Below are 26,480 nucleotides of genomic sequence, written 5' to 3' on the forward strand. Positions count from 1 at the left end.
CCAGACTGGGTTAGGCCTCAAGTCAAACCTCGACATTACTCCACTCCACAATGTCGGAAAAGTCTCGGGATTGCTCCATCGGACTGCAGATTAGTTCATAGACACGGATATGGGGCGGAATATCAGGATAAATGACAGGATCTTCGAGCGAAAGACTGAGGTCAGCGGAGCCGGGAGACTATGCGGCCATCTTGCTTGCTGTCGTAGCTCCACCTCTGCTTTTAACGTTTTTACTGGAATTTTAATATGATCTGAATGATATCTTACTGTCACTAGTGTGTCTCTTTTATGTCATGATGCCGAAATAGAGCATTGAACTGAACTGAAAACTAATGCAGTCCATAACCATGTTCAGAATTGGTTTGGCCTTCACCTATTGAAGACTGGATAATCAGTTACTGGTAAACCATCAAAAGGCAGTGCTCTCTTTCGGAGCATGGAGGACATTATTTTGGCTTGTAACCACAGGAAGTTTTTTCAGTGCTCTTGAGTGAGGTCAGACTAGAATGTAGGACATTTGTGAGGAAGCACGCAAGCCAGACTGAAAGCCTTTGCTCCATGCTGAATGAGGTTGTGTGGACTTGAAGGCACCACGGACTAAGAGAGCGACAACTTCTAATTACAGATTTGTGAGATGGTGTTTTACAGATTGCAGCCAACTTTGGGATTGTAAGCAGAATTGGGGTCCTCTTCTCAACCACCAGCTATGTTTGACCGAACATATCTTGGACCGAATATTTCACAAAGTTTGAAGGAAGTAACTTGGAGGTCAATGATGAATTTAGGTTTAAAAATGTAAGGATTTCTTATTGATGACCCGGGTAAGAATAGAAGGCCCACGACCTATGAGGTCGGTTGGTCAGCCAGGCCCCCCACTAGCATACCCTGTGTTATGACAATTGAATTAAAGCACTTTTAAGCATTGTTTTATCTATGCATTAACTGCTCCCATGTAAGTAGAAAATCGAGTAGAAGTGAAACAGAAATTCTTGTTGGAAGTGACCATTCTCTGTCTAGTGGAAAAAGCCAAAGCCATATTGGCCCATGAGTTTGTCTTAATGTGGACTCAAGAAGTGAGAGGAAGGATTCCTCTGGACACCACAAAGAAATGGGTGAGGTAAAAAAACAGAAGGGGTAACTGCAGAAAAAAGCAAATGTGAGAGAATGCTCTCCTGTATGACCACATCGCGAAGACTGATATGGTGCTTAGGGTGTAGACATTCACAATGTGGTTTAAAAGTGACATGCTCTTCATATGGTCATGGCTGTATGCTATGTGTATGTATGTGTGTGTGTCTGTATGTGTATATATATATGTATTGCATATTACAGCAAGATATCTGCAGTAGCTTAAAGCAAGGTGCCACCTTCCCAAACGGCTTTGTATGCCAGACTGTCACCAGCTTGTGTTTTCTCCGAACGTAGCCTTGCCCAAGGGATCACAAAATTACCTGCCACTATGAATAGATCTTGCAACAATAAACTAGTGGGGACTGCATCCTTGAGAAAAAGAAAGGACAGACATGAAATGTATAGTGTTGTATTCCCAAAAATTGTTCATCGCCCATGAAATTAACTCAGCAGCGCATTATCCGTGAGAATGAGGGCTGCCTAAGAAATTCCTACAGGGAAATGTATTAGTTTAATAATAAAAAAACAAAAAAAAACCTAGGCAAGATCTTAATTTAGGATGAACTTAATAATCGAATGTAGAGTGTGACAAGTAAGAGTACTGAAGAGCTAAAACTGATTCACTTGTGCGACTTACAGGAGCCACCCGATGATCAGGTGTTCAAGAAACGCTCGGCCTTGTATAACCTGATGCTTATTTGTCTGCAATTGTTGCCATGATGAAGTTCGCCCACCTGCTCCATCCTTCGCCATCTGGAAAAATTAGGGGGTTGTTCACTTCCTCGAACACGTGTGTTTAATATCTAATTTGTTTTACAACACTATTTTAATCAGTTATGGACCATTTTAATTGTTTCAGACATTCATGTTACCTACCTCTGTGTGGAATTTGAGGCCTGAGGAGGGAACGCAGCATATTGTCTTGTTTATTTTGTTGGAGCCCTTAAAGGCAGAGTTTATCTTGTTTTTGTACTGCTGATTTTCGGCTTGGTTACTGGTGCATAATAGAGGTGAACAAAGTATTCCGCTCAATTTAGTCTCCCCAGGTAGATACTGTCTTGAGACCCTGCGTGCATTGCACACTAGACAGCACTCCCAGTGGTGTGATCTAAGCTCTGTGAATGCTTCGGTTATAATAATTTAGGCTACAAACATTGCAAGCAAACTCTTTTTCTTCTTTATTTTTAAGGTGTTTATCGCCCAGTCACGATCTTCTGGGAGCCACAGAGATGTTGAAGATGAACAACTCACACGAATATTTGTTATGATACCAAAGACCTACTCGGAGGAAGATGTAAAGGATCGATTCAGGGTACTAGATGATTTAATGTTATGTATGCAATTACAAGGTGAAACTGATACTTGCAGTTTTTGTTCGATTATTCCCACTTGTGTCGGTTTCTTTAAACACACATTCTTATGAGAAATGCACTGTAGACTATAGTAAATCTGATTTCCTCCAGTTTATTTCATCATTAAGTACTGTGTGGAAATTGACTAGTCGAAAGGTTTTGGCACAATTTCATAACACAAATGAGAAGCAATTTATTTTTGCAGATTAATTAAAATCATTGCAAATTGAATTAAACTGCGTGAGGATAAAACAAGAGCAAATTGCTAAATATAGGCTTTAAAAAAAACGCTGGTTGTTGATCGCATCATACTGTGCAAAACATTATGACAGATAGAAGTGTCTTCCTAACCTGTGGCTTGCACTTGGGTATTAGTCCACCATAAGAAGTAAGTGAATGCAATCACCTGCTACCCTGTACAAATTGAAGTCACAAAATCAGGGATTAAATAGGCACTTTACTGCTTACACAGTATAGAGCATAGTATAGTCACTTTTATATAAGCTGTACTTACAAATGATCTGGGAATTTAAACTAAGTGGTGTTCCTATCAGTGATTTTGTACAACTACCTCACATATTGCCTTCTATTATCACTTCCTTTTTAGTGCTGGAGCGAAATGTGTACCCTTTTGCTTTGTAGTGCTTTACTTAGTCTCACATTGGCAGTAGAATATTGAAATACAAGGTCTGTCCCTGAAGTCTTTCAGTCACATTTGTTCCCTTTTTAAGTTGCAGGAAACGGGTAGGAAAAATGATTAACCCCTAAACAATTATCCACTTAAAACAAACCTATTTTGAAAAAAAACTGTAAATGAACATTTACATGTTCGCTACGTATTATCTGTTTTTCCATGTTTTCGAGTGAGTCTGAGAAATCTCGATTTACTTTATATTTTGCTCTGGCTTGTAAAATCATCCATATTCTACATGGAAATATGGAAGATTAGTATTTTTGTGTACACTGGAAACTATTATGTATGTGTACTATAACATGACCAGCGTGCTTGTAAAGCACACATTCACCCCTGAGGCAATCTCTTGGCATGGTTGAAAAATAATCGACATTTCTTGTTGCCATCTTTGAAAGGCTCTGATTTTATCAACCTGGAATTCAAACCTGTTACCTTGGGTCAAACAAAAGCCCTTAAAGTAAATGCATTAAAAACTGAATCACCATGCCCAACTTCTACCTGGATTGTAGAAAAGTTGCATAGCACCACCAAAGAGACATGTGTTCAGTTACTTGACCGAACATTTTCAATAGTGTCTCTCCAAACCATTCTATCACTTCAAGGATGTCCTCGAATCTAGCTGCGATTTAAAGAGCATTTTTTGTGTCATAGCACTGTGTAATGTTTGACCGACATGACCTTCCTGACTGCTTTAAAGCATAGTTCATGACCGTCAAAGGTGGCTCATGCGGGAGGAAAATATAGCTGTGCTTTATGTAATGTTTTACAAATGTTGTAACCCATCTAGCCACCTGATTCCAACTTAAGCTGATAAGGCAGAATATAGTAGTAATCTAGGGTAATTCTTATTCTTCTTAAGAAGGACTTCGGTTCTGGGGTAGAACACAAGAGGTAAACTCCAAAACCCTGACATTGCAGAGAGCTTTGGGAGAAATTAGGCTAGGTACCTGACAAGGCTTTAAGTCAAGGCCTTCGTGGTTTTCACATTCCTTAAACCAGTCAATAGCCATCTTCATGTCCCACCAATGAAAACTTGGATATTGAGCTTCTGTAGTTCTCTGATTTTCCCCTATAGTGCACACCCCATAGGGTGCTTTACTATTTTCCCGCCAAGATAGTCATAGTCCATCAAAAATATGGGCCTACAGGCGTTCATCAACTAGTACAATTTGCCTTGGTTTAATGTGTGAAAAAAACTGGATGGGTACTACTTTAGTGAAATTAAGATGTTGATACCTATCCAAGCATTTCTTGACTAGTAAATGAAGAGTTAACCTAGTGAAAGTCCCAGGACGGCCCATCGTGTCCAGGAAATCACCAGGATGCCAGGCACGTACTGCCTTTGCATGAGCAGGTAGGGTGGGCACATTGCATCGAGGACTAGGTGCTTCACCTGTATTGCAAACAATTCATTCAAAGCTATAAACTATGTTTGCGCCATCCAGAGAAGTAATTAAGATTGCAAGGAGCTTTTTTCTCTGGTCATAAACTTTGGCCCTAGGAATTTTTATAAAAGGTGGAGAGAAGTAGTTTATGCCTGGGCCTCAGTTCTGCATGAATTCATCCAAGGCATACGCGTCAGAACAAAGCCTCCGGTTGAAGAAGCTTAGATTCTGGGTGCTGAGCTAGGCTGCTAACAAGCCTGTGAGACTCGTTACTGTTTTATCCAGAAAAAAACATACTAACACATCTGCCCCTATTTTTGTGAGACCCAGCAGATAGTCTGCCTGAAGCCATATTTCCAATTGATAGTAAAGGGAGTAATTTGTCACAGTTTCGACGGGGTTGGATATTGGACTGCTAATTCGTTGATACATTTTGCCACAGAAGTATTGTCCCTCTGAAGAGGAATCCAACTTCGCACTCTGTTTAGCATGGGGTTGTCAAGTGAGCCAGCTTAACATTATAGGCTATTAACCTTAGATTTCCTCCCTTTTTGCAAGTGACGGCTACCTCATCCTGTTACTAGCTCAGAGGAGCACCTGACCAATCGATCCGAAGGTCTGTGGTGTCTAGTAAGTGGAATTTCATCTGGGAGAAACCTTCTAAGCATTGCGTTCAGGGAAAGAAATCTTGCTCTTCCTATGCTTGCTATTCTGGTGTGAAGTGTGGATATTTTCTGTCAATTTAGTCTGTCCATCTATTGGTCCCTTGTTGCAGGGGGATCTTTTGATGGAGGAAAACAGAATATCCTGTTTTGTGGGTCCATGGGCTGTGCCCCATAAAAAGAGAGGTGGGGTGGGTACAGCTTGTGATTCTGTGCTTCAGCTTTCCCAGCGCTTGACATTTTTACATTGAGGTTAAACTCTATTGAAGCTCATTTTACCCCTTAATGTTTACCAGCTGTACCTTGTATCCTTGAGCATTGTCTGCTCTTCAACCAATAATAGCTATAGTTGAAGCCCCTATCCAACTGGTAGTGAGAACAACATACTCGGGTACTCAAAGAAATCATCACCAGACTGTTGTTGTAGGTTGATGATTGCAGTTCTTAAGCTCAATCCTAGTAGAGCCTCCCTGACTACTTACCAGGTACCCATACTTTGACTGTCAAAGGCAGAAGGGGTCCTAATTAGGGTCTGCCCTTCACCCTACTCAGTACTGCCAAGGTCTGTACTCTATAGCAGCTATCAGTGTTTTAGCAGGTGTAGGTGTTATTTCTTCTCCAATGTGACCAACTTTGACAGGAAAAAAAAAGATCATAAGGATAGAGTAAAACTGAATACTGGTTGAAGTTCTTCGTCAAAAGAAAGCAAATGAAGGATGCCAAAACCTAAAAAGGCAATGCAATTATACTGCAGTGGGGCTGCATCTTTTCTTTTTCAAGTCTTAAAACGTTTTTTAATATTTGTCTTGGTTTTCAAAGTTTTGTTTATCCACTTTATTTCTATGTAATGTACCTTATCAGGGGAACCGCGAGCATAAATATTAGATAACTTGTCTGTTGCCTTTTCTAATAGCTGTATGCATTCTAAATAAACTAATCCACTTTATTTGTCTGTATTACTTTTAAATGTACCCATAATACAAATTCTTCCTCTTTCTAGGCATTTGGTGACATAGAGTACTGCAGCATTATTAAGAACAAGAATACAGGAGAGAGCAAAGGCCTTGGCTATGTGCGTTTTTTGAAGCCATCTCAAGCTGCCTTGGCAATAGAGAACTGCGATCGAAGTGAGCTTCTTAATTTCTTGATGCTATGTTCAAATTGCTGTATTTTTACAATAGTTAAATGCATGTAGGCAGATGGCAAACCAGTAATCTCTTCTAGTGTGTAAGAAAACACCACTCACTTAAAACCCAGCGTTCCTGGTTCGCAAGCTTGAGGTGCACTATAAAGATGTGTATGTTAGTTAAGATTCTCCAGTATTGGGGTGTCTTTCATAGATTCACATGCCTGAATCATTCCCCGTCGTCGGAGTGGGAGTCCCACAGTACATAAAAAGCAATAATATGCACATAATAACCAAAAACCTTGGTAATAACCAACCAGGAAGTAAAGTAGCCCTAAGCTACAAGAGTTAAAACCTTTGCGGGAACCTTTGCTGCTTTGTTGTTTGCCCTGATTGCCTGCCACCCACGGAGCCAACGCCAGCACAGACAGGGGAACCCCTGGTGGGACGAGGGTCCCAGGGGTAGCGCCACGCTCGACACACTGCCTGTACACTCTGGGGAAACCACAGTCCCCAGAGTGCACTGCTGCTCTGACCAGCTGCCGCGAGTGAGGGGGAAGCTAAGCCGACGCGCTCATAGCGCAGCCTCTCCCACCGCGCCTAGGGACCCAGCCCGGACCAAGGCCGGGCCTGTTTGAGCCCGTTTGAGACGGGAGCAGGCTGGGCTGGGCCCATTCCCTAACGTTTGGGCCGGGATAACCGTGCTCGCTGAAGCGCGGTAAGATTCATTGCCCCTGTTCAATCCTTACTAACGGGAGGACTTAAACCAGTGAATTGTTTAAACAACTATAATGGCGAATGGTGCTAAAAAGGAAAAGATGGGCTCGAAGGGGGGCGCATGATGGGAACGTTGGGCTATTTTATCACGAGAGCTACGAACGTACTTGCCAATGAGATAGCAGTCACGGAACGACTGCTATCGCTTGACCCATTATCTGCTAAGCGATCGTCCCTCGGAGGACTCTTGTCAGTTTGCTCTCCCGTCTATGGCTCAACTATCCGCATCGACCATCCGTCTATGGTGGACTCCCAAATGGAAGCTCCCCATACCCCCATGGCAACTGGGGCGAGCACCAGTATTCCTGCCCTGGCCGATTGTGTGCAGGAGAGCAGTATATAAGATCAGTTTCCATGTGGAGTAACCAGGTCGAAATCCGCCCCCTCTGTGAGAAGAAAGGAACTTGCAAAGGACGTCTTAGGTGCCAATAAAAAGAAGCGGGAGGGTGGTCATTCAAAGAAAAATTGTTCCAATAAATCGAAGCCAACAAGGCCTGGAGAGGAAGGAGGGACATCCTTGGGACTGAACTTTGAGACTGAGCCAGAGATGCCACTAGTGGTCCTGATAGATTCCAACACGTTAGAGGGTCCTCTGTCTATACCTAATGACGCATTCTGGGCTAAAGTGAGGGTTATAATTGCTGACTGTTTGCTACCACTTACAAACAGATTGGCTGCCTTGGAAGAAAATGTAGTAACCCTCACTAATGCTTCCGATCGAAACTCTAGGATTTTAGCTAGGCTAAGTTATCCTAGTGATAAACAAACTCCTCAACAACAATTTTCCTCCTTAATACCTGACCGTTCTCTTATTCCATCTGACCTAAATAATACGGGCAGACTGAGGACTGTGGCAGATGACGAATGCGCAATGGGAGCTGGTAGTGTGGCATTGACCAAGGTAGGGCCAGTGTTTGAATGTTCCTTATTGTGGTGGGGAACAGCATTCACAAAGCAAATTAACACCTAGAAAAGAATGCGGTGTGCCTGTATCCCCACATCATCCACGCACTAACAAAACACTGCCTAGAAACATTGATTTACCACCTGAACCTAGCCCATACGTAGTGGTCCTAGCTGGGGTACCTGAGCTTAGGAATGATAGTGAGGAATCATACTTGACATTAAAGAACAAGGTCACGGACTGGCTTAACAAAAATAGACCTCTTCCGCCACATGCAACCAGTGAAATCTTGTTTGTTCATAGAGTGTCATGGGTGGGTTACAGAGAAAAGGACACAAAGGGAGATTGTATCCTGATAAATTTTATAGATACACGGACGGGGAATTATATTTGCGAGTGATGTCAGTCCAGGCCCGTGTCAGTTATTCAGTCACATCCACTGTCACATTTTTACCCCTCCGGTTCACTGTGCACTAGTCTGGGTACGGAACGGGTTCGGAAGGCTGCAGGGAGCTTGGCAGCGGGTGATCATAGTCTGGGCAGGTTCACAGAACCTCTATTTCCTCCGGCCGTTTACCTGCAAAATAGATATAGCTGCCTGGATTTGGTGGATTGACTGAATCCCTGAAACTTGCAGTCCACTTTTGTGGATAGAAATAGGGCAGTTTGTGAGATAGAGCGAGGGGAGGCGGATGTTGGTATTACAAAACTTTATATTTCTGTAGGGGGTGGGAATGTTCCAAGAAGCAAGGTGGGTACCTCGATCCTTGCTATTCCAAGTGGCAGTCCACCCCCTATTGATAGACCTAAGGAGTCCGTGCTAGACTTAGTTCCGGAAGGCCATCTATCGCCCCCCCTACTAACCACTGTGGGCCTAATTGGGGAGACACGATGAGGCATTTAAGAGTTTGGATGCGAGTACAAAAGTGGAGAAACTTAGAATTATATCTTGGAATTTGGCAGGCTTGGCTAACCAGTTGACCTATCCTGAATGGGGTTCTTTTGTGGATGGATGCGATGTGTGCCTCTTTCAAGAGACCTGAGCCCGGACGGAGCAACATCGGGTAGGATTTGCTTCGTTCTCTGTCCCGGCAGTCTGGAGAGGGAAAGGCCGTCCCTCAGGGGGACTTACCATTTGGGTTGGCTCCCATTTAGGCTGCACGGTAATGCCACTAAATGCCTGTTCTAAAGACATTCAATGTGTAGTTCTTGCCCTGCCTAATGCTTGTAAGTTAACATTGATTAATGTTTATTCCCGCCCTGTCAGTATAACCAAAGAGTCCAATACTATCGAGGACTTGTCCCTTTTTATTTCAACAATCCCAAGTAGTACCTATCTCCTGGTGGAGGGGGATCTAAATTGTCAATACGAGCCAATTGTGGGTCTGAGTAAAGTTGTTTTAGCGGCAGAGGACGAACATTGGTCTATTCCTCTGATCCAGGCTCCACTGGCTAGGGCATGGACACCGCTAGCTATACAGATCATGACACTAACTCTAACTCACTCCCTGCGAGTATGTAATGGTCGCACCCCTTCTGATACCCCAGCTAAGTTTAAATTTAACAAACCTGGTCAAACGTCCTTCCTTGATTACATTTTGGTTGGGACAAGGCTATGGTCGAAGGTAATAGATCTCAATCTTTTTACAAGAGTTGATAGCGACTATAAGGCCCAAATTTTGGAACTGGACTTGACTAATACCAGTAAGAGTGGTGTATTACCTTCCGGGGTTAATGCTGGTGATCTCACTCTATCAAATGACAGGCGTAGAGTGAGATAGCACAAATTGTTGGAGCACCCGGAACAAATTGCAAAACTTTACAGCCTGGCGATCCCATCTTTCATGGAGGCTGCAGACCTATCCAATCCACTTGTGCCCCCTGATTACTTTAATAAGATGGAGGCTCTCCATGAGGGCCTAGTAAGTAAATTGGCAGAAGTACTCAACCCCCATGTTCTTAAGAAGGGAAATAGGGCCACTCATCGTTCTTGGTACAATACTAGTTGCAGGAAGGCCATAGAAGATAATAATAGAACTGCAATTAAAGAAACGAGGGCACACTATAAAAGGATAACCAAGTGTGCAAAAGAAGAATGGGATTATGATAAGTGAGCCAGTTTAACATTTGCGTTAGATGCTAAAGACTTTCGCAAATTCTGGTCCATTATAAATAATGGCAGTAGCGAGCAGAAAGTAGCCATTGAACCCAATATAGCGGCGGAAGTCTGGGAAGGCCACTATCGGGCCTTGGACTCCACTGAGGGCATCTCTGATGACCCTGATCTTTTATCAACTCAATCTCCACTTAACACGCAGTCAGAGGTGATTGAGTTTACCGTGGTGGAAATCTGTAATGCAATTACTAAACTCGCTTCAGGCAAAGCACCAGGCCTGGATAAACTTCCGGGTGTTCTTTTTAAGCACGAGCCAAAAATCTGGGGTTCTTATCTTCAGACCGTTTTTAATGCTCTCTTGAGAGGTATGGCGGTTCCTTGTACTTGGCTGGGTGTAGAGATTGTCCCAATACATAACAAGCATTAGAAATGCAATCGGGCTCGGATTTATTTGAGTTTGAGCTAATGGCATTGTAAATGCCAATGTCTTTTTGCCATGTGTTATGGAGTGTGTGCATGTGGTGTGTAGTGGAAGTATGTTGGTTGAATTGTAATTTTACCAATGGTGGCATGCTGTGCTTTATATGAATATGTTTAAAAGTAAAGTGTACCATACTGCGATTGCTTGGTGGAAAAGTGCACTGCCGGCTGGAGGTGTGTGTGCCTGGTGGAAGGGTGCACTGACGGCTGGTGGGTGTGTGCTTGGTAAAAGCGTGCACAGATGGATGATGGTTGTTGGTGTTTGTGCATGGTGAAAGCATTCATTGACGGCTGGGGGTGTGTTGTTGTGTGTGTTGTTTTCTGTGTGCTGGTGAGTGTGTGCTGGTGAGTCTGTGGGGGTGAGCCTGGGGAGTGAGTGTGGTGGTGAGTGTGTTGTGTTGAGTGGTGACAAGTGTGTGGTGTTGAGAGACTGAGGTGTGTGGTTTGTGTGTGCGTTATGTGTGTGTGGTGTTTTCTGCACACTCACACACTGCCCCGTAACATTCACACACTGCTCACCCGCACACTCCCAATGTCGCACAAACTGCCGGTGGTAATCCATCACGTCTGCGTAAATGTTAACTGTCAAGACAGAGGAACCAGCTTACTTCTGACGAACTGCACAAGTCTGCCCCTCCTACACATGCACTCGGCTCAATGATGGATAAGAGGGAGGGGCTACCTGGTCCAGATGTCACATAGCAAGTGATCGCTTGTTTATTGACTGTGCTATTATTATAAGGGTGTTTCAAAGTGCTAAAAGATGGGTGGGGAGGTGAAGGGTGCATGGTGTTTCAAGCAGCTTGCATAGCACTCAGTTAAAACTACAGGCGAATCGAAGCGCTGAGGGGGAATGGATGAAGTCGACTTTAATTGGATTTTCCAATTCATCACTAGTCACCTCTACCACTCATCTACTTATATAGTCATTCAAGTTACATATCCGGTGTACAACCTTATTACCTTGTACTGTTTTCTGATAATAAATACTTTGGTAACAATACAATTACTTAGATGAGAGAGAGAACAAGGACTATGGCAGAAGGAAATGAAATGATATTAGTTTAAAGTAGATTCTGGCGCTTCAAAGCGCCAAGGGTGAAAAAATTGGTATGGTTTGTCGTTTCTATGGCCGTTTCGAAGAGCTGCGAGGTCGGAAGGAAGGCGGGGCAGCCAAGGGTTTCGGAATGCAGAGGAAGTCGAATAATCAGGCTTCACTCACTTCATTGCTATTGCATACAATGTACACATTGTTTCATTAAAGAACAAAACTCAGTACAAAAGTGCATAGACAATATACATATAAAAACTATTCGCTTGTCTTAAAGTGTTTAAATCGAAGGCCAAGAATATTTTTCTTTTAAAGTTATTCAATCCTGGCATTTGCCCAGATACCCCTGGATTATTTAAGCGTGCAATGTTAAAATGATGGTCGAAAACCCGAGCAGGGCCCCTTGTAGGTCGGGCGCTACCTGGACTTTAAATTTTACGGTAATTGAGGTGACGGTCTTGCCCCAGAAAGTAGGAAGATTAAGAACAGCAGGACGTAGGGCCCGATCCTGTGGAAGCCCACATCGAAGTTGCTGAAAACATTCGATGCAAGTGGTATAATAAATTCCAGTTGGAATAAAAACAAAAAATAAACATTCTTTTTAAGTTCGCTCATCGGGCAGCTTTATGGGCCATAAGATTAATAACAATCCCCAGAAGCGAAAACAATTTTGGAGCCGGTGCTGCAGCTTCGTGCAGATAAAGATAAAGTACGGGTACCAGTTGCCCAATCCTATAAACTGAAGTACACTAAAGTTATCACGTTGCCAGTTTGACGCATTAGCGGTACTTTCCCTCTTTTTGAACGCGATCCCTGGGGAGCCACAGCAGGCTCACGTTTCACCTGCTCACCGCCTCTACCCAAGCCTGAGATCGAACACAAGACACTGGGTTAAAAAGCAAGGCATTGTTGCTTCACCTCACGTGCACCTTGTGTATCCTACCTGCCCCAGGCAACAACACGGCCTTCGAAGCCAAATAGCGATTTGCAAGGAAATTAAACTCTTATCAACATACAGAAACGTTTCCTGCATAACAAGGGACAGTTGGTCCGTGGAGAGATCGGTTCTCGATCCACCTTAACCCCATTTAAGGTTTGTTGTTTTCATTCCTGGTTCCCCCTCCGCACATAAATGAATTGTTTACTCCGCCTCGCGCTGGGAGCGGAAAGGTTCATAGGCGCCGGATTCCGTTTCCCAATAGACTGGAGCACCCACGCTGTTAGCGAGTGGGCGTTGTTGGCGCGGAAGAAAGAGGTGACTGGGAAATCTGAATTAATGCCACCGCCATGCGGGTGGTCCCTGGGACACCAAGAGGAAATTATTTTCCGAGAGGCTCGCGGCGGTTTATGCTTTAACGAATTATTAAAAGGCGATGGGCGCTTTTCAGTGGAATGTTTACTAGAATCACGTTGTGTTCCGGTCACTGGGGCTGGCTAGTAATCCCCGTTAAGACCCGCAGAGGACGCAACGCCACAAGATCCTCTGTGGCCATTTCCCGGCCTGGCATGAGCGCTGCTGAATGGTGAACGCGCCCGGCCATCTGCATTCACTTACGGAGGCACCCTGACAGCTCCTAATTATAATTAATGTACTTCTTTGCGCGAGCACGAACGAAATATGCCCAAAATGGCGGAACAAAACTACATTTACCCTATCACTTCAAGCCTATTAAAACGACAACACAACGAACACGAATCACTGGCCAGATGACAGAACACGCAAAGGAATGTGTGGAATTTGTCTCGGCCAAAGCCCTAGGAGATACTTTTTTTTCTTCTTTAACATTAGTTCTCGAAACTCCTCCCACTTTCAGTGGGGAGGAGTCCGAGCCCTAAAAAGGGCTCTCCTCTCCTCCCATCCAACTACAGACCCATAAGCCTCATCGACGTCCCCCAGCAAATCTTTGCGAGACTCATTCTGGACTGCTTGCAAGATTGGATAGAGGAGTTTGCAATTCTAAGTCCCTATCTGGCAGAGTTTAGGAAGAATACCTCCATGGTGGACCACATTTTTTGCTTACTACTCTTGCATTGGAAAACAGTGAGAATAGAGGGTGGCAGCCTCTATTTGGCATTCTTGGACCTCCGCTCTGCATTCGATCTTGTTCCCCAGGGGAAGCTCTGGAGTGTACTTCTCGAGTTGGGTATCCCTACTTGCCTTCTATCAGTACTGATGAGGTTGCATGAGGCAAATTTTGCCCAGGTTAGATGTGGGAAAAGTGGCGCCCTGTCGTCCCAATTACCCGTTGGCAGGGGGGTAAGGCGGGGCTGCGTGCTTGCACCGACCCTGTTCTGCCTCTTTGTCAACGGGGATATCGCGCAACTTAATGAAGTACAGGACAACAATGCTCCTAAGTTAGCTGGCAACAGGGTGCCTGCCATCATGTTCGCTGAGGACACCCTTTTACTTTCTAAGTCTCCGATGGGTATTCAGCGAACATTGGATGGCTTTGAAGAATTCTGCACTGCTCGGGGACTGGAGATCAATTCCCTCAAAACCAAATTTATGATCTTCAATCCCCCCAGGACAACTCGGCCGAACCCAATTCTAGGGTCGACAAGACTCGATAGGGTAGATACCTTTTGACTATCTGGAGGTCACCATTAACGAGAACTTGTCGTGGGGCCCCCAGCAAACCAAATCGCAACTTAAACTGGCTCAACTAGCTGGAGGAATTCTCAAATTATCCAATAAGTCCACCAACAAACCTGTTGGCACCCCGTTGGAACTCTACAAATCGCAAGCTAGGGGTGCCAGTATGTATGGGGAGAACTCTGGGGACACTGCAATAGGTCTGAAGTTACTAGGATAGAGAATACATTCTTAAGACCGCTTTTAGGACTCCCACCTAGTACTCCGCTCCTTCCTCTAAGGCTGGACCTGGGAAATTAGATCAATTGATGAAGAGCTAGCACTAAAACAGCTTAGGTTCTGGCGCAGGCTCTAGGTGACACCAGAGCTGATCAATTATAGACAGAGAGGGAATGTAAAGCCACCTCAAGATCTATGCTTGCGACCATCTATCGTTCTGATAAACTTAACGCAGCACAGTGTAATCCTCAAATTGGCACCGTTACTGTCTCCTTCTTGCATGGGAAAGATCATTATTCTTTCGAGCCCTTTCTAGATGTCATATACCCAATTTTAGCTAAAAAATTGTATGTTCAATTGTAGCATGGTGTTCTACCCCTCCGAGTTTTTACTAGCAAGTGGTCACCCCTCACTCCGAAGAATTGCCCAGCTTGAAATTATGAGACTGAAACTGAACTCCATGTCTTCTTTTTTTGCCCGGCGTATGACACATCGAGGAAGTATTGGCTCGTACCCCTGTGTAAAAATCTGGGCTTTAGTCATTGTATGCAAGCACTTAGAGTTTTTAAAGTATGACACAACTGATTTTATCATATTTGCCGTATTGCAATATTTGGCAGCTATGTGGCACAAGCGCAGAAACTTTGTTGAATGAGTATACAGGTCGATACATATATTCATGTGTAACGCCACCGTGGCATTTGACTGGAATGTCAGTCAAAGGTTTTTTCCCTGTACTTTTTAAATAATTCTTTTTATACTTACTATTTTAACTGGGGTTTCATATGTACGAATTATGCTCAATTGTGCCCATTTGGAAAATGTTTTAGAAATTATTTTTGTAAGAACTAATTTATTTTGTCATCTATGTGTACCTTGCTTTTATATGTTTCTAGCATACTTTTTATGATATTTTTACCGAAATAAAGTTTTCTTGATGATGAAAAACTTCCACACTCATGACTATCATAGTCATTTTGTATAGTCCAAACTGCAGCCAATCAGGTGACAGCACCCACCAGAATGTTCTCCCCAGAGGCTCAGGCTCTCAGATTTTCTATTGCACGTTGTGTGAAGGGAGTCTCCCTGAGCTCTGCTCAGTACTTCACTTTTCTGACTGGATTTCTTCATCCAAGATGTCTTCTACTAAAAAATCTCTCTTCAGGCCTTGTGAATCCTGTGGAAAGCTTCGTCTTTTTAACGAAGATCCCCCACAAAAAGTACATCTACTGCTTTTATCCTGATCATGAGGTGATGGAGTGTAAAATCTGCAGGACCTTCTCTCAAAAGACCCTCGGAGACAGGGAGGGACGCCTTCTTCTATGGCTACAGAAGATTAAAGACCAGGACAACCCCCTTTCTGAAGTGGCTTCTGATACATACATCTGCCAGTGGATTCCTCACCTTGTGGATATCCCCTGCGCAGCAGCCAATCGGAAACTTTTGTAGCTCTCCACACCGGCAAGGTCATGGACGTCACAGAGGGTACGACTCCGCTCGCGACCCCGCTGACGTCACTGGATCCATAATAGGGCCTCGTCGGCGTGATGAAGTCAGTTCCCTTTTTTCCGCGCCGTCGACGCCAACGGTTTCTTGGGACTCTCCGTAGTAACATTGTTATTATAGTTGTTATTGTCTGTTCTTCTCGTTTCCTTTTGAAGATGTCTGGGAGAAAATCTGGTTTCAAGCTCTGCAGTCACCTTTTCATTTCCTAAACCCAAGATGATAATGTCGTTAGCCTCTTCGCTGTCGACGCTGGTCTCTGTGGTGGTAAGACCTATCTTGTCGACGAAGGTAATGCCCTCCATCGTCGACGCTCCGTCGTCGATTATTAAAGGAAGTAAGATTCCGTCGACGAGTGCTCCGCCGACGAAGACTGGCCCACCGTCAACGACCCCACCGTCTATGAAGACTAACCCATCAACGAGTGCTCAGTTGACAAAGACTGGCTCGACGTTGACGACCCCACCGTCGACTAAGACTGCCTCGACGTCGAAGAAGACTGGCCCATCGGCGAAGGATACCTTGTCGTCAAACATCGACGAAGATTACACCAACACTTAAGTTGACTGTCTCGTTGACACCATCTCCGTCGACGATAAAACTGTCGATGCCACGTTTATCGACGTGTACAGCACTAAAAGTATGGTCTTCCACACCATCTACAACCTCTTTTGCCCAGCCGATTTCTTCACCTTCTCTGCTTGAGAGACATGGTTCATCATTACAAACTCTATCACCACTTAAGTTGCCTGACCAACTGTTGGATTCAGATGAAGACGAAGAGAAATCAGATGTAGACGACAGATTCTGCACCGCTACTAGTCCATCTGAATTACTTATTAAATATCAAGAGGAGGATCCAGGGGAGAAACAGTTCTCTGAATCTGTATGTCAAGCTCCTACCACGGTGCCCTCAGCACAAATACCTTTTGGCCCTTCTTAATAATTTACAATACATGTTAGACGATTACTATCGTCGTTTTCCTCCGTCGGAGTCGACGGCATCTCTCCCATCCACTCCGATGCCTCAGGCCTCTACATCCACGTTCAGATTTCCAAGACCACCTTCTCCAGCACCATCTCATCATTCTCAGGAAGCAAACACCACGGATGAGGATAGAGAGGAAGGAGAGGTGGATGACAAATCTAGTCTGTCGGAGTGGGATAACTACCAAATTCAGACACCCCACCTTCGGCTCCAGCTGCGGCTAATTCGCCTCCAGTAGACGTCGTAGATTTCCATCTCCTCATGGAAAGACCGACCAAAAGATTCCGAATCCCAATGGAAACAAAGAAAGACAAGTGCTTTCTTATGATTTTAAAGATCAGCCACGAAGGCAAGTGAAAACTATTCCCATCATTGACTTAATATGGAACGAGGGTTTAAAGATTATGGCTGCACCCAATTCCCTTCTGGCTGTATTGCCCCGCTTAGACATAAAGTACAAGGCACCGGACAATTCTCCTGCATGCCTAATAGGGCAACCTAAGGCTGATTCGGTTGTTGCTCAAGCGGCGCAAAGACTGGCCAGGAACCCCTCTTCACCTATTTCGGCTCCACCTGATGATGGCAGGCGTTTGGACTCCATCAGGAAGGAGGTCTCCACAATGGCAGCAACCACTCTAAGAGCTGTGAGCTCCCTAGCGATATTAGGGAGATACGACAGGCAAATGTGGTCCGACATCTCCCCCTACGTAGACATGCTACCAGATCCGGCGAAAACTGAAGCAAAGCAAATATTGAGTGACGGTGAACAGGCTTCAGCAGAGATGATCGACGCAGCACTAGACTTAGCGTCTACTGGTTTTAGACAGCTAGCGGGTGCAGCTGTTTTGAGGAGACGGGGATTGCTAAAGTCCACATCGTTTCGCCAGGAGGTCCATACCAAGATAGTCTACATGCCTTTTGACGGCGAGTTTCTTTTTGGCCAGCATGTTGACGAGGCCCTACAGGCTACTAAAAAGGACACTGAAAGGGCGAGATCTTTGGGAAGTCTGCAGTTTCGCAAGTCTTCCTTTCGAGGGGCTAAAGGGCGCGGTTCCTTTTCCAACAGAGGAAATTACAATCAAAAAAGGTCATATCACACCTCTCAATCGAACCAGAGGTACCAACCCTACAAACAACAATCTTACGGAGAGTGGGGTAACTCTTACACACAGTCCAGAAGGAAGTCCTCCTACCGCTGAGGAGATTCCAATAAAAAACAGAGAGACATGCCACCTGCCACCATCTCTGCCCTCCCTCCAGTCAAAAGTTGGAGGAAAAATATCCTGATTCTTCTCGAACTGGTCCGCAATTACTACGGACAAGTGGGTCCTGGATAAAGGTGGCCAGAGGACACAATTTAGAATTCATGAAAGTCCCACCAAATTCTCCTCCCAAGGGCCCGTCTCCGGCTCATATCAAGGAGTTTTTCACCCAAATACAATCAATGATACAGAAGGGAGCGATCGAAAAAGTTCCTTACTTGCAAAGGGGAACAGGTTTTTACTCAAGATTTTTCCTCACAAAGAAAAAATTGGGGGACTGGCGTCCCTTCCTCGACTTGCGCACCCTCAACAAATACTTAAAGAAGTTGACCTTCCGAATGTTAACACTTCAAGAAATACTCCAACTTTTTTCTATGGGGGATCACATGGCCACCCTCGACCTTCAAGACGCTTATTTTCATGTGCCGATCCTCCCCAAGCACAGAAAATTCTTATGGTTCAGAGTGGCTGGCAGGGATTTTCAGTTCAAAGTTCTCCCCTTTGGACTTCGTGCAGCGCCCCGTGGTTTCACAAAGGTTATAGCTCCGGTTGCAGCACATCTTCACTTAGAGGGCATTCAAATCTTCCCATACTTGGACGATTGCCTTATCAAGACCAGTTCTTTCACTGCAGCAAGCGCATATTTTCAAAGGGGCCTGTCTCTATTCCAGTCTCTGGGTCTCTCCCTAAAGTTCAAAAAATCCCATCTCATTCCATCTCAAAGAAAGTCTTGGGAGCCACACTGGACATCCATCTCGCTCAGGCTTTCGTCTCAAAAGAAAGACAACACAAGATCTGCAAGATGGCTCGCTTATTGCAACAAAAAGAGTACGTTTCAGTTCGGATGTTCAAACCTTTCCTAGGGATGATCTCCTCATGCATCCCTCTTGTGAGAAGTTAGCCTGGCATATGTTGTCCACTATTCTAGTGGGCACCTTGCACCAGTCTAAACGACCCTTATGATGGTGGTTGTAAAGTCAACCTTATAGACCAGCTATCCTAGTGGTAGCATGGACCAGCAGTCTTAAGCTAAAATTTAAGAGAGCATGTGAAGCAAGCTGGTTTAACAATTATAATCCCTTGAATACCAAATGAAAGGACACCACACAAGGTGTTTCTCCAGTATTAGGGGTGTCTTTCATAGATTCACATGCCTGAATCATTCCCCGTCGTCGGAGTGTGAGTCCCACGGTACATAAAGTAATAGTATGCCAAAAATATATAGCAAATACCAGTTATACTAAACCAGGAAGTAAAGTAGCCCCAGCTACAGTAGAAAAAACTTCCACATTAGTGACCATCCCTGTCATTTTGTATAGCCCAAACTGCAGCCAATCAGGCGACCGCACACACCAGAAGGTTCTCCCCAGAGGCTCAGGCTGTCAGATTTTTTACCGCACGTCGTGTGAAGGGAGTCTCCCTGAGCTCTGCTCAGTTTCATCATTTACTTCATTTATATTAAAAAAAAAAAAATCTTCATATTTCACAGTTTTGTGATATCTTCTTACATGAAGTCTATTTGTTGACCCTAGGTCACTTGTGGAAAGCTGAGACCGTTTCCGGTTATCTTCACATTTATATGGATCATTTTCTCTGCCTGTCGCTGACATGGTAGGATGAGAGGGGGATGTTCTTGTGATTTGGCTCTACCCCCTTTCTGATGTGGGTGGATTTTCATTATTTATATGGTACCTTAATGTTGCAGTGATGTTTTTGGCTTTACTTCACCAACTGAGGTTGCTTCTAAAGTAAAGGGTCTTTGACCTACTCTGAGTCTGCCTCCCTAATCTACGCCCACGAGATTTACTCTCAGGCGTTTAGACTCGTTCTGCGCACTTTTCTTCTGAGAACGTGCCAGCTGGTTGACAAGACGCTCTTTGTATTTTACGACGACAATCTGCCGTCACTGGTGCTCTACGGTGTCACAGGGCTACAGGATCCTGTTGACAGTGCCCTCTTATGCACTGGTTGTAAGTCGCAGGGAGCTGCGCAACGGACAAAGAGCTTCGTCACCAAACCGCCTCATCTTCAAGTGCATTTTTGCCTCGTCGACGCTAAGCCTCGTCAGCGGCGCGGGTGGCATCGTAGAGGGAAAGCATAGTCGACGACGGGCCTCGTCGACGACGAGCCTCGTCGACGGTGCAGGGTGTCCCTCGTCGACGGTGAGGAGCCTCGTCGACGGTGAGGAGCCTCGTCGACGGTGAGGAGCCTCGTCGACGGTGAGGAGCCTCGTCGACGGTGAGGAGCCTCGTCGATGGTGAGGTGCCTCGTCGACGGTGAAGAGCCTCGTCGACGTTTGAGAGCCTCTTCAGCTGACATAGTCGCTGAAAGCTTTGGCGACGGTTGGCTCAATACCAGTGGGCCACTGACAGTGGCCCTTTTGACATGTGGTCCATCGGCAGTTGCCCATTGGCAGTGGGCCCAGCATCTCTTGGCTGTCAACAGTGGACCTATTAACAGTGCAATTGGGGCCATTAACAGTGGGCACATCGACAGTTGGCCCGCAAGCTTTAGGTCCGTAAACAGTTGGCCATTGACGACAGTTCAGCTTAGTTAATAGCAGACTCGTCGACGACATTCTAAGTCGACAAAATACTCTGTTCATCAATCATCCTCAGTGATGGTGAGTTTTATTATTTAACGTTGGCCAAGTTAAGGACCAGTTTCGTTGACGACAAGAAGTACGTCTACGGAGGGTTTGTAAACTGACAGCGTCAGCAATCACCTCCATAGTAGTTTAAGGCTGCAACAGTTTTCCTATGTGGACACGGAGGGTCATGTTTTTGGTTGACCTCTTTGATGCTGGACCCAATCCATGGTTAGGTTTGTCGAAGCTTGATCCAGTTGGGTTTATGTACAGTGTTCCTGTAGCCTACTTATTAGTCGTAGCATCCTTTCAGCAAGATCCTCCGGATGGAGTGATGTCGTTTTACTCGACGCCATATTTTCTTGGAATGGCTTAAGTCTTAGCCAGACTCTTAGCCTCGGTTTTCTGGGGATGCCATGTCCTGTCCTTTGACGAGATCTTGCATGAATCTTTATTATTCTATCCTCCGGCGGATGCTCGCGGATTACACTCCTCATGTAAGGAACGGTGATGCGCTTTCGTCAAACCCTTGTCACCAGGATAGAGGCGGAAGGTTTTTTCTCTTTAAATTTTAGATTGGCAGAGAATCTGAGCTCTGCTTAAGCCTAGATTGGCGCTGGTGGCTCTCTCGAGCCTCAAGCACATATTTCCAACGCCAGACATTTCAACGTGCTTGTCTTGTCTCTCAACTTCAATCAGACCCATTTTTTGCACGGGCGACCAAGAAACATCCTCGCAGCTTGCTTCTTCTTTGACGTCTACTTTCTCACGACAGAGGTCAATTCTTCATATTGTTTGGGAGGAGAAGTTGTCTACAAGAGCTGCACCCACAGTTCAGCAGGCAATCTTTTAGCTATCTTAACAAGATCAATTTTTGACATAGGGGCACAGAATGTGCGTATCCATGAAAACCCCTATACTGACGCTTCTAGAATTTTTAACAAAAAGGGTGGAAGGAGATCATCAACAAAACACCGTGCAGTGCGCATAGCATCTCCAAGTTTTGCAACATTGTGTTGCGGAGTTAAGGTTGGAAGAACCCTTAGTTCTTCGCCCGCAAGTTCACACTGAGATAATGGACGTACCTTTTTTATAGATGTCTCTTCTGGGCCATCATATTGGCCAGACAATACCGCGCCTTCGGTTCTCTACAGTACGGGGATCAACCCTTTCGTGGTGCCCGAGGACAGTTTTCACATTTTATTCCAAGAAGTTCCACCCAGTATCCGGTATACAACTGTATTATTCGACTCTAATTCTAACTCAGGAAGTCGTTTTTCCAGGAAACTACGACTTATTTTAGAGCCATCCTTAGTCCATTCCAAGTGGGATAAGGGTGGAATATCTCTGGGATATAATTTGGTCACCGATGCCATTTGTCTGTTGGGAATTCTAATTGTGATGTCATAAGGACATGCTCTAGAATTTGGCAATTTCTTTTCTACTATGCCTTCATGGTGACCGCTTTCACCTCATCTGCGCGAGACATTCACAAACTTACTTATGGATACATCAGGGACCGTCGGAGTGGTTCTGAATCAAATATAGAGTTAGGTTTTTTCCTCTCAGTTCCTCATCAACTAGCTGGTCAGAAATGTAGCGCCGGATTTTTCGTCATCTCTGCGCAAAATTTTTCAAATGTTGTACCTCAAGAAGGTTTTTCAAATGTTATTGCCAGAGAACTTGACAAGTGCACTCGACAGATTCAGGTGCCAATCCTTCCACAGCACGGGACGTGGCTGCTCTTTACTCCAAGTTTTAATCATTTTCTATCACAGGCCTATCTTTTGGGACTCTCGGTCCACTCCACGTGATTCTTATCTAGATCCTGGCAGCCTATCTGTGTCTGCAATACATACGCATTCATCATTTCTGAGACAAGTTTATTTAAGAAGGATCACTGTTTCAATGCCTGGTTTTTATCAATATACCATGCCAAGTCCCAATTATTCCTAGTTCTGACACAGACTTTTCTAGTAACAGCAATCAATACAAATCCAACAAGGGTATGTTGTCTCTTACGAATGAGAAGCCTGCAGCTCTTACTGGATGTTTCTTTTACGTACATTACAGTCTATTTCATTAGATTCTCGAAATTTCAACTGGCCATGACCTCCACCTGCATCCTGTTGGTTTCCTTCTGCACAGGATAAAGCTGCTAAAGCAACTGCATAGCAGTGGTTTCAGGTCGCTGATTCATTTGAAGGTCTCATTACAATCACTCCTCGATGCGAGAGGTCTTTTCTTGGGTGAATCCAAGACAGAAATTTGTACACAAGGTGTGTTTTTTCCTTCAAAAAGGGTTCAAATTGCACAATTACCATAGACTCATCCCTCAGGAATTGGGGAGCACTCTTTTAGGGGCTGAAAGACTACGAGAAATGGAGCCCTCAATTAAGGGGCTTGGTACATCATTCTGCTGAGTGAAGAGCCATCTTCTTTTCCCTCCAATTTTGTTGCGCAATAATTTCAAGGAGACCACTGTATTGTGGCGCATAGACAATACAACTGGTATGCACTATGTCACTAAACACAAAGGGCTAGATCAGTTCTGTTGCCTCAGGAAGCCTGTGATCTATGGGCATGAGCGATGCAACGCACACAACTTTCTGACGATTGCATGTTCCTGGTACAAGAAACAGTCTGGCAGGCACTCTCAGCAGGACGACAATTTCCACTCTCGAGCGAGTTTTTCTTCGGACGGTGGAGGCATCCCCACAAAGATTTACAGGGAAATGCGTTTGTCGTCCAACTGATCTCAATCTGCTTCCGCTTTCCACCGATACCTTTGGCTCTCAAAGTTCTACGGAGGAACAAGATGGAGTGGTGTCGAGGGTTCCTCTTTACCCCTGAGGCTTTGCCAAAACTGGTTTACTGAGTTTCTCTTTTTTCCAGTCGGAGTGCGAACCAATTCGGTCGTGTCCACCTCCGGATCTGTTTTTCTTCTAGAGCGGCCAAGTTTATCACCCGGAACTGCCATCTTTGAGGTCAGGGGCCTGGCCCCTGAGTACCTTTGGTTCGCCCATCTAAAAATCCCTGCGGTTTGCAAGGAGGTGTTCGCCATAACAGGGACACAGTCTCAAATGGAAATTTTTTTGCGGTGTCTGATATTGTTCGGCTGGGCTTCATCCTTTTACTCCTAAAACAGAAACATTTAGCTGGCAAGTTCAGGATTGCCTCATGCAACTCTGATAGTTTTTTATTGGCAGCAGTTCCAGATGCCGACGAGATAGGACCACATCTTTTTATTCTTCAAGAAATATAAATCAATCCTTCAAAGGAATTTTCAGAATGTTTTTTCTACGCCAATTCGTCCATTACCATCGAGACATCTCAATGTGGTAATAGCGCAGTTCATGTGCTATCCTTTGATCCTATCCTCAGTGATGATCTAAAATGACTTACTTGAAAGGTGTCCTTTTCTTTTGATTGACTCTAATAGAGGAATGTCAAAGCCAGTTAGGTTCAGGTTTTATCGGTTCTTCAGCCCTTTCATACAGTTCACTATGACTCTGTGGTGGTTCGCGTTGCTCCGGAATTCATACTTACAGTGCCTCCGGAATTTCTTTCGGAACGAGCCTGTTAATTTAAAGGCATCTTTTCCTCCACCACTATCAACAAATGGGTTTTGCATACACTTGATATTAGGAGAAGTTTCAAATGTTCTATTTACATGGGATAGTTCGATTTCGCAGATGCGATCAATTAGTTATTAACTAGGGTACGATTAGTTAAAAGCCAACAGGATCTTGGCGAACAGTTGCATTATGGATCTCTGCTTCGATCGTTTTTTTTTTTTTTTTTTTTTTTTTGTGGGTTTTTTTTAGTTTTTTTTTGCCATGCACAAGTTAAACAGCTTTGCTAGCAGCCCCTAGAGCGCACTCTGCCAGGGGACTTTCTTCCTCAACTGCTTTGTTTGCTGGAGTTCTTCTCCAGCACATCGGCAGAGCGAAAACCTAGGTTAGCAGGCATGCTTTCACCAATCACTACTGTTGGTTGCAGCCAGTGAGACCGATGTTTACATGTGTCAAGCAGTTCTATGTAATCTTTTCAACTAAGGTGAGCCTCTGTTCCCACCTCCTTTTTTTTTTTTCCTGCAGTCAGACGCTTATGATACAGTTTTCAGTGTGAACATTCTTCACTAGATGCATTTTATCATGCTTCGCGCTATGTTATTGCATTTTATATATATTTCATGATAATGTGCACAGTTTTACAAGCTGGGTTACTATGGTGTCTGCCTAGCAAGGATATTTACTGCTATCTACTCTGATACAGGCATGTGAATCTATGCAAGACACCCCTAATACTGGAGAAGAACAATAGTTACTTACCTGTAAACAGGTGGTTCTCCAGTATTGGTGTCTTTCATAGATTCACATGCACCGCCCACCTCCCCTTTCAGAGGCTCTTAGGATACATTGGTTTACTATCACTCCGTGCGAGAAAATCTGACAGCCTGAGCCTCTGGGGAGAACCTTCTAGTGTGTGTGCTGTCGCCTGATTGGCTGCAGTTTGGGCCATACAAAATGACAGGGATGGTCACTAATGTGGAAGTTTTTTTCTACTGTAGCTGGTGCTACTTTACTTCCTGGTTTAGTATAACTGGTATTTGCTATATTTTTTTGTCATACTATTACTTTTTTATGTACCGTGGGACTCCCACTCCGACGACGGAATGATTCAGGCATGTGAATCTATGAAAGACACCAATACTGGAGAACCACCTGTTTACAGGTAAGTAACTATTGTTCATATCAAATATATACGTATTTATTACTAACACAACCCCTCTGAACTCTTTTTGAGGTTAGAGATCGAGATACATTACAAGTTACTCATTAAGCATACTATAAGTTGCACAAATACAATTCGTCCCTAGGGGCCTCACGAACCATATACTAAGTAAGTGGTATAAGAAACGCTTCAGGATTAGTGAATAGGCCTAGGGAATCGCTGGGGCTACACTGGACAACCAGAGGATTGTAAGTAGGAGGCCCTAGGGAGACGCGTGCAGTGTCTAAACACAGTCGCGAGTTACCATAGAGTTATAATGGGAACATAAAAGTTACAAAGTAGTTAATTAAGGACACTTCCGGATGGACTACCGTAAAAACCTGTTAAACTAGGACACTTCGAGAGTCCACACCCACGGGAGCACCGGAGTACTAGAGTTACCTCACCCAGGGAAGCCGGGTGCATAAGTGTCTTTTCGTGTCGGGTTTCGTCGCTGTTTCCTATGGAGAGCGGCAGGCGACCATGAGAAAAGTGTCCGGGTGGATCGAAAATGTGAAGAACCTGAAAGCAGAGGGGACAGAGTCTGGGTCACTAGCCAGTGACCAGGAAGGAACCAGGCGATGTCGAGTGTTTCAGGTGAAGAAGGTGAAGCTTGTCTCTGCAGCCACGAGGACCAGGTGGCGTCGACGACGACCAGGAGCTGGATTCGAGCTGTCCCACGAAGGATCTAGTTGACTGCGGTGTCTGTATCCGGATTGGACCCAACAAGCCTTGGCAAATTCAATCCATGCAGGAAGGGAAGATTGGCTTCAGTTCAGACCAGCAAGGTCTGGGGAGCTTCTCCTTCGCAGGGAAGCTGGGGCAAGCCTGGAGCAACCAGGCAAGCGGTGCAATTTCAATAGAAAGTCTCCGG

At 44.7% G+C, this 26,480-nt stretch overlaps 1 protein-coding gene across 2 annotated transcripts in view; it reads left to right on the forward strand.

Annotated features, from left to right (window-relative positions):
• RBM45 (RNA binding motif protein 45) overlaps positions 1-26,480 on the forward strand; it is a 453,234-nt gene that overhangs the window by 43,330 nt on the left and 383,424 nt on the right. For both annotated transcript variants that reach the window (XM_086956199.1, XM_086956200.1), the window contains exons 2-3: positions 2,321-2,443; positions 6,225-6,351. In XM_086956199.1, the coding sequence (XP_086812325.1) occupies positions 2,321-2,443; positions 6,225-6,351 (250 nt within the window). The remainder of the gene's footprint in view (positions 1-2,320; positions 2,444-6,224; positions 6,352-26,480) is intronic.

This window comes from Lissotriton vulgaris, chromosome 2_1 (genome assembly GCF_964263255.1).
Source record: "Lissotriton vulgaris chromosome 2_1, aLisVul1.2, whole genome shotgun sequence".
NCBI classification, from domain to species: Eukaryota; Metazoa; Chordata; class Amphibia; order Caudata; family Salamandridae; genus Lissotriton; species Lissotriton vulgaris.